The sequence below is a fragment of the Nansenia antarctica genome (genome assembly GCF_963989245.1).
Source record: "Nansenia antarctica genome assembly, chromosome: 9".
NCBI classification, from domain to species: domain Eukaryota; kingdom Metazoa; phylum Chordata; class Actinopteri; order Argentiniformes; family Microstomatidae; genus Nansenia; species Nansenia antarctica.
This window is the reverse complement of record NC_137679.1, coordinates 15048339-15057316: the sequence shown is the minus strand read 5'-3', so window position 1 is coordinate 15057316 and position 8978 is coordinate 15048339. Positions and strand designations below refer to the sequence as shown.

Genomic DNA, 8978 nt, shown 5'->3' with positions numbered 1-8978 from the left:
GTTAAGGAGAGGGTAGGGGAGGAGGACCTGGGAGGGGAGGGGAGGAGAGGAGGACCTAGAAGGGGAGGGAAGGAGGGGAGGGGAAGGCTGTCCAGCTGTCCAGCTGTAAAGGTGGTTTTGTAGCCAAAGACAACAACTACTTCATCAGAGTCGGACCAGAGCTGGACCAGAACCAGCAGAGTGTGACGTGTTTACTTCTGTAGTAAATAGACGTGTTGTCTCTGAGAGAGTGTGTGTGTGTGTGTGTGTGTGTGTGTGTGTATGTGTATGTCACAGAAAACAATGTAACTCTAAATAAATTAATTTATATTCATGTTTGAGTGTATTGTGTTCATTGTGGTACCAGTGTTATGGTGTAAGAGTTGTTGAATGGCCTCCTACACACTCACACACACACGCACACACACACACGGCCAGGGGCTCAGCCCATATGATCCTCAACTCTAGAGACATCAATCGCCATTATAAAAGTACAAAGTGTGACTTCTTCTCTGCCTCTCTCATCTCCCCCCTACTCCTCTCTCCCCTCCCCCCTCCCCCTCCCCTCATCTCGTCTCTGGTTGCTGTGCTGGCATCTGGCTCGCGGCTGGTTCCGCCAACTCCGACACCGCGTCACGTGGGCCAGGCAGGGGGGAGAGTCTCTCTACCTAACCCTCCCCCCTGACCCAACTCTGCTGCACGTTTCTGACAAACTTTACATCTCGACGCGACACCGAATCGGCCCGTATCCTAATCCAACGCCGCTGTCCTTATTTGAGTTTCTATCCGTTTTCGGAGCTGCTTGTCCTGTCTCTCCGTAGCTGACCGTGCAGATTTAAACCAGAACCAGATGTTGGGCTGCGACGGCGCGTGCCCCCAGGTCCCGGGACAGCTCGCTCTTCCTTACGGTAAGCAGCCCCCTTCACCGATGCATGCACGGTACCGTGTAGACATGCGGATAACAGCACACAGCACACACACACTGTCTGTCTTTATAATGCACGAATAACGTTATGGCAATAATGTCAGAGGTCACAGCATCGTAGCTTGAAGCATAACGCTGTGAACGTGCATCCCGCTCGAGGGGGGCGTGGACGCGTCAACATCTGTCTGGGTTAGAAAGTTGTGTTTAAATAATAATAATAATAAGAAGAATACATTAGACGTATATAGCGCTTTTCTAGACACTCAAAGGCGCTTTACAAACATACGCTTTACAAACTTTAAACATTGATGCTCCACGGTTACACGTTATGTAGAGTTTTTTGTTGAGATTAATTGGTTTCAACTGTATTGTCATGGTGACCAGTAGACTAGACTTTCATAATAATAATAATAATAATAATAATAATAATAACAATAATAACAATAATACATTTATTTTGAATAGCGCTTCTCTCAATACTCAAAGCAATGACATTCCATGGCGAGAACAGGAATAGACAGGTACATGACAAGTCAAACATATTCAGCACAGTCAGTAACATCACAAATACAAATAGTTAAAGATTAAAATTCAAGATTCATCTTGTGAATTTCAAGGCGTGTGTCTGTGGCACCGGGAACACCGTGTTCTCCTAGTATGTACCTAGTATGTAGTGTATCCTAGTATCCTAGTATGTACCGTAGGCCTACATTACCGGACACGCCTCCCTCCGCCAGGGTGACGTTACCGAATTAGGGATTAAAGACATTTATGGAGTTGTTCAGACTCGGAACAGTTTGTTTCATTTCCTCTATTAACTTGTGAGGTGACGTTTGAACACTTGGAGAAGGTAGTTGGTGTTGTAGTGAACATGCAGAGAGAGGCTGTGTCTGGTAGAGGAACAGCCTCCTATAGCCGTGTCGGAGTCCAGGGGAGGCTGGTGGAGGTAGAACTCGGAGGACAGGCTCAGTGTAATGCATGGCATGACATGAGGAATGGTCTGAAAGTCTCTGAGCTGGTTTCACAGACTAATCCTAGACTAAAAAAGCATCTTGAATCTTCAATGGAGATTTTACATTGAAAGTGTGATTTAGTCCAGGGCTGGGAAACCGGCCCTAAAACGAATACATTGAGTGATTTATGCGCTTTAACCGTTAGAAGCACTTCTATATTTCACAATATCAATCAATAACGATGAATGTAGGGGCTTTAATACACAAGGAACATTTACAATTTAAAAACAATATTTAAGATAACAAAGTGAAACCACACTTAACCAAACCAAACCTCTTAAGCCATAATTGGCTTTAATTATTAATTTCATTATTGTTTACCTCATCTCCTTGTCATGTGTAGTAAGTTATTCTGAATTATGATCTGATCATATCCACACAAACGTCAAGGTGTTACCTATCAAATGACATCCTGCCGTTGCATCTGATCATCATATTTCTGATGTTTGAAGCAGTTTAGTTTGGGTCTGCTTTTTAGGCAGAAATTAGTCAAATAGGGCTTAGTGTAACAAACTACACTTGACTTCTTCTCTGCTTCTCATGTTAACCAATGTTCCACTCACTTCCTGTCCTGTGATGTTCACTTCCTGTCCTGTGATGTTCACTTCCTGTTCCAGGCGACTCCTGGAGATAAGATGGGGAGACCACGCACTGAGGAGAGAGCCCTCCCAGAATCCCCTCTGAGTTCTGAGGAGGAGGGTCTTCCCCTGGGACCTGAGTGGTAGACACACCCACCCCCCACCGTAAACAGGCCCCCCCCCCTCCACGGCGTACGCCTGAGAGGAACTTGGTGTCCATTGGAGAAAGGAAGCCCAGTTCAGTCCTGTGGTCCAGTGGCCCTGTTCAGTCCTGTGGTCTGCTTCTCTGCTCCCGTTCAGTCCAGTGGTCCTGTTCAGTCCAGTGGTCCAGTGGTCCAGGATGCGGAGGCTGCGTGTGAAGGGAGAGGTCCTGTGCACCCTGCTGCTGCTGGGCCTCCTCTGCCTGCTCCTCTACGCCCACCAGGGCCTAGTCCCCACCTGGGACCCCTGGGGCCTCCAGCAGGGCTCCACCAGCTCCAGGGCTCTGCTGGGAGCCCCTCCAGAGGCCCGGAGGCAGGGCGGGGCACCCCAGGCCCCCTCCACGGGCCCCGACCGGCCACGGTGCCGGCAGGAGAACCCCCCGCTGAAACAGGAACAAGGATCTAAACTTCAGACCCAGTCCAAGGCTAAAGCCCAGTCCAAGCCTCCTAAACCTCCGTCTAAGACCAGAGGGGCCCAGGGGAAGGCCAAGCAGAAGGACGCAGGGGGACGTGGGAAGACGTCTTCGACGGCGGCGGCTGCAGCAGCTGTGGGACCGACACGCCCCCCGTTTGACTTCCAGGGGTACCTGAGAGAGAAGGACAACCGCCACTTCAACCTGCTGATCGACCAGCCGGAGAAGTGCCAGGGGGGGCGGGGCGACGCCCCCCTCTACCTGCTGATCGCCGTCAAGTCGGTGGCGGCAGACTTCGACAAGCGCCAGGTGGTGCGTCGGACCTGGGGCCGCGAGGGCTCGCTCCCCGGCGGCGTGACTGTGCAGACAGTCTTCCTGCTGGGCGTCCCCCGGAACCGGACCGCCCTGCCGCTGTGGGACCGCCTCCTGGCCTACGAGAGTCACGCCTTCAGGGACGTCCTCCTGTGGGACTTCGACGACACCTTCTTCAACCTGACACTGAAGGAGACGCACTTCCTGAACTGGGTGAACGCCAGCTGCCCCGACGTCCACTTCATCTTCAAGGGCGACGCGGACGTCTACGTCAACGTGGATAACATCCTGGAGATGCTGCGCGGACGCAGGACGTCCGACGACCTCTTCGTGGGTGACATCATCTTCCACGCCAAGCCGATCCGCCGGCGCAACAGCAAGTACTACGTCCCAGAGTCCGTGTACGGAGGGGGGGTGTACCCGTCCTACGCCGGCGGCGGCGGCTTCGTGATGTCGGGGCACACGGCCCTGCGCCTCGCCGCGTCCTGCCAGCAGGTGGAGCTGTTCCCCATCGACGACGTCTTCCTGGGGATGTGCCTGCAGAGGATCGGCCTGAAGCCGGAGCGCCACGAGGGGTTCCGCACCTTCGGGATCGTGCGTCCGTCGGCCGCGCCGCACCTGCAGGTGTTCGAGCCGTGCTTCTACAGGGAGCTGATGGTCGTCCACAGCCTCACACCCACGCAGATCTGGCTCATGTGGAACCTGCTGCACGACCCGCAGCTCAGCTGCCACCGCAACCTGGCCCGCCCCCCCCTGCCCACCCCGGGGCCCTTCAGGTGGAGGGGGAGGAACCAGGGGGGAGAGGGGGCGGAGGAGGAGGTGACGGAGCCAGACTACGCTGTTGGGAAAGTGTTTGTGAAGCATTGAGTGTTGAGATTGTCAGAGGAGGCGGCGGAGGCCGGTCGAGGTAGAAACGTGTTTGATTCCATCTCATGCGTTGATATTGATAATGAGCCAGTCCTCCGATTTCTACCTCCAGTAGCCTCCCCTAGATCAGAGGGACCATACTGTGAAACACAAGCAGGACAGGCTGAGACCAAAGTTACTTTATCAAGTAACTTCACAACTATGGTAGATTCACCGGCTAGTAACTTTACAACTATGATAGATTCACCAGCTTTTCCCCCCACAAAAGTAATACTTTAATGTCTCCTCGTTCTCATGTTTTTTCTTAAACACTTGGGCCATAGTGATTAGTGTTTAAATGGTTGTACTGCGTTTATACCCGGCCCAGCCAATGGTTTTAGGGTTAGTTTTACATTTTAACAGACACTTCTATCCAAAGCGGCTCACAATTAGAGATTCCAGGGACATTCTCCCTGGAGTCTTACTCAAGCGCTCACTAGTGGTGGTGTTTCCAGGTCTTACTCAAGGACACACTAGTGGTGGTGTCGCAAGGTCTTACTCAAGGGCTCACTAGTGATGGTGTTCCCAGGTGTGATTTAAACTCTGACCTTCTGATCACCAGAACAACTCACTATCCACTAGGATACAACTAGCCCTTATTCCTTTAATGTTGGCACAGAGAAATGAACAATGTTGTTTATGTTTACGAAGTTTATGTTGTTGCGCAATTGAATGCATAGAGAGAAAGGTAAATGGACCTGTGTGTGTGTGTGTGTGTGTCAGACGATGCCCTGCGGCACGTGAGCTGGAGCTAGGGCAGGAAGTCCCTGGGGGACTCATTATACTGTTACACACTCCGGGGGGGAAGCTTCCTACAGATGGAACCAATTATTTAGTTTCATGAGAGGAGCAGTCCTTATAGTTTACACACTCCTGATGTTATGATGTGCACCTACGAACTAAAGGGTTCAACTTCCTACACAACAAACTCTACGACATTTAAAAACTTTCAAGGAGTTTCAAGGACTGTGGGAGCCCCTGATACTGATCGACGAGCTGCACTGAAAACGACGACGACAGTCATGACTCCACCAACCAGGAAGTGATGTGGGCCACGTCTGATGCTAGCGTTAGCATTAGCCTAACTTGCTGTTTCTGCCTAGATCACCTGTAGGCTAACTCACCTGTAGCTCACCTAGATACCTCACGCTGTAGTCTTGATGCTGTAGCTGTTGCAGAAGCAGCAGTGGAACACGTGTACATGTGTGTTGCTTTTCAGAAGCTCTGTAGAACATCTCTAATGACATCTAAATAAAATAAATGATCAAAAGCACACATTTTGTTAATTCCTGATCATCATCGTATGATTTATTCAGTTTCACTGCCAGTCCTGTTGTAGTACAGAAACACAGATCTGATGTTTATTCAGTTTCACTGCCAGTCCTGTAGTCATAGACGGATTATGAAAAAATGGGCCACTGGGCCTGGACGTGTAGAAAGGCCCCCCGTCCCTCCTCCACAGCGCGCACACACACAACATTTTACCCCGCACATATACACAATGCCAACAGCATATACCTAAGACATAGCCAACATTCACCTGCATCTCAACAGGATTTACACACTCAAACACTCAAAGCCAAAAGCACAATAACTAGAAATGAATTCACCTGTATTTCAACACAGGATTTACAGCGCACGCAGGCCACACTCAATTGAAGCCAACAGGCTTCCGGTTAACCGGGATTGACATTGTTAGCCGCCAATTTCAAATAATGGAGCCCTATTATACTACTACAATACATTAATGTCGAAAACACCGGAATCACACTTGCTTGCCACACAATTAGACTTAATGGTATATTTACAGTACATGGATAGTGGATTGAAGCATTGGAACAAACCTTCACTCATTGAAAATGTCTGTTTTCTATAGATGGATATACTATTTATTTTTCAGCAACCCAATATTCAATTCGAATTATGTTATGAATTGATATGGATCAATTTATACCTCTTATTAAATTATACATACTCTGGTTGTTATGTGTGCCTATTGGTTGACAGCAAAAGAGGGAGAGGAGGATAGAGAAGGAGAGAGAGGGAGAGAGAGCAGGATGGTGTCGGCACACCAAAGAGAGAGAGCAAGAACCAGGTGAGAAAGTAGACAGGTAGTGAAGACCACATATGCCACAGTCCATGCCACCCCCCCAAGGCAGCAACCAATGGAAACACTGAGAGCAGATAGCTGAACTGTTCAGTGTCAAGCCTGGAGAAATGGAGATGGAGGTTATAAAGCTCCAGAATAATGTCCAGCTACAGTATATCTCAAAAGTGAGTACACCCTTTAGATTTTTGCAAATATTCTGTTATATCCTTTCAGGGGATAACATTTATCCTACTGAAACGTTGATGTAACTTAAAGTAGTCAGTGTGCTGCTTGAATAACAGTATAGATTTATTGTCCTTTGAAAATTACTCAGTACACAGCTGTTAATTTCTAAACAGCTGGCAACAAAAGTGAGTACACCCCATAGTGAACATGTCCTAATTGTGCCCAATGATGTTGTTTTCCCGCCCTGGTGTCATGTGACTCGTTAGTGTTACAAGGATTCAGGTGTAAATGATAAGCAGGGCTGTTAAATTTGGTGTTTTGGGCACAATTCTCTCTGAATGCTGGACAACATGGCACCTCATGGCAAGGAACTCTCTGAGCGGCTGAAAAAAAGGATTATTGCGCTTCACAAAGATGGCCTTGGCTATAAGAAGATTGCCAACACCCTGAAAATGAGTTGCAGCACAGTGGCTAAGATCATACAGCGGTTTTCCAGGACAGGTTCCACTCGGAACAGGCCTCGCCAGGGTCGACCAAAGAAGTTGAGTCCACGTGCTCAGCGTCATATCCAGAGGTTGGTTTCCAAAAATAGACGTGCGAGTGCACTGCATCAAATCGGTTTGTATGGCCGTCGCCCCAGACAGAAGCCTCTTCTGAAACCGATGCATAAAAAAGCCCGCAAACAGTTTGCTGAAGACAATGAATCCAAGAACATGAGTTACTGGAACCATGTCCTGTGGTCTGATGAGACCAAAATAAACCTGTTTGGGTCAGATGGTGTCCGGCGTGTGTGGCGGCACCCTGGTGAGGAGTACCAAGACAAATTTGTTTTGCCTACAGTCAAGCATGGTGGTGGCAGCATCATGGTCTGGGGCTGCATGAGTGCTGCCGGCACTGGGGAGCTGCATTTCATTGAGGGACACATGAATTCCAATATATACTGTGACATCCTGCAGCAGAGCATGATCCCCTCTCTTCGGAAACTGGGCCGTAGGGCAGTTTTCCAACATGATAATGACCCTAAACACACCTCCAAGATGACAACGGCCTTGCTGAAGAAGCTGAAGGTTAAGGTGATGGACTGCCAAGTATGTCTCCAGACCTAAACCCAATTGAGCACATGTGGGGCATCCTCAAGAGGAAGGTGGAGGAGTGCAAGGTGTCCAACATCCGTGGGCTCCGTGATGTCGTCATGGAGGAGTGGAAGAAGATTCCAGAAGCAACCTGTGCAGCTCTGGTGAATTCCATGCCCAGGAGGGTTAACGCAGTGCTAGATAACAATGGTGGTCACACAAAATATTGACACTTTGGGCACAATTTAGACATGTTCACTATGGGGTGTACTCACTTTTGTTGCCAGCTGTTTAGACATTAACAGCTGTGTACTGAGTAATTTTCAATGGACAATAAATCTATACTGTTATTCAAGCAGCACACTGACTACTTTAAGTTATATCAAAGTTTCATTAAGATAGTGTTATCCCCTGAAAGGATATGACAGAATATTTGCAAAAATCTAAAGGGTGTACTCACTTTTGAGATATACTGTATATTAATTATACATGTGACAAACTGAAGTGGATACATGTCTCACTGAGTGTATATTATGTGTGAGCCGGTGTGGGTCTTTGTGTGTGTGTTTATTTGTGGGTGTGGTGATTTGGCTTTTGAATGTGTGTGTGCGTGTGTGTGTATGTGTGTGTGTGTGTGTGTGTTTCTATGACAGAGAGGGTAGTATTGGCTCAGACAGGCACAAGGGCGCCAGGCCCTACATTAAGCACCTTTGGAATGCGCCAGGGTCAGCTGTTCCTGGGCTACATGACCCCAGTGCTGCCCCCCTCAGGTTACTATGTTCCCCTGTAACTCCCGGTGAGTTGACCTGCGCAATGACCTACACAAGGATCTGCTTCACCATCATACACCTATAGCAGCTGGCGGAGGAAGGAGAGGACCAACTTTAAACTGTTTATGAAACTCTATGTATATGTTATATGAAACTCTATGTATATGTTATTTACAACACAATGTCCTTATCTCCTCCAGTCCAGGCCATGTGGTCTGTTTTGCCCTAATCTTCTTTTTAACACTTCTTCTATCATATTAACATACTTTCTAAACTCCCCACCACACACACACACACAGTTTCTCAACTAGTGTTTCCTAAACATACAGTGACCAGGGCCAGAGTCATGAAGCAGACACCCAGACAGAGTGAAAGATAAGATGGAGAGGCTCTGTTCTGTTTCACTCCAGTCTGCTTAGGTTAGACAGGAGTTCAGATCAGGGTCTATGACAGGTGTGCTGTCTGTCTAGTTTCACAGCACACCCACTCAGGCTCATTGTTATCAGGTGTTAAACCCAGACGTAAGAGGTGAGG

General features: G+C 48.6%; 1 protein-coding gene across 1 annotated transcript; it reads left to right on the top strand.

Moving 5' to 3' along the window:
• Positions 1-2835: 2835 nt before the first annotated feature.
• b3gnt9 (UDP-GlcNAc:betaGal beta-1,3-N-acetylglucosaminyltransferase 9) lies at positions 2836-4287 on the top strand (the record flags this gene model as incomplete). The annotated part of the gene is made up of 1 exon (XM_080539529.1): positions 2836-4287. The coding sequence occupies one exon, from the start codon at positions 2836-2838 to the stop codon at positions 4285-4287; it is 1452 nt and encodes a 483-aa protein (XP_080395655.1).
• Between the last annotated feature and the right edge of the window lie 4691 nt (positions 4288-8978).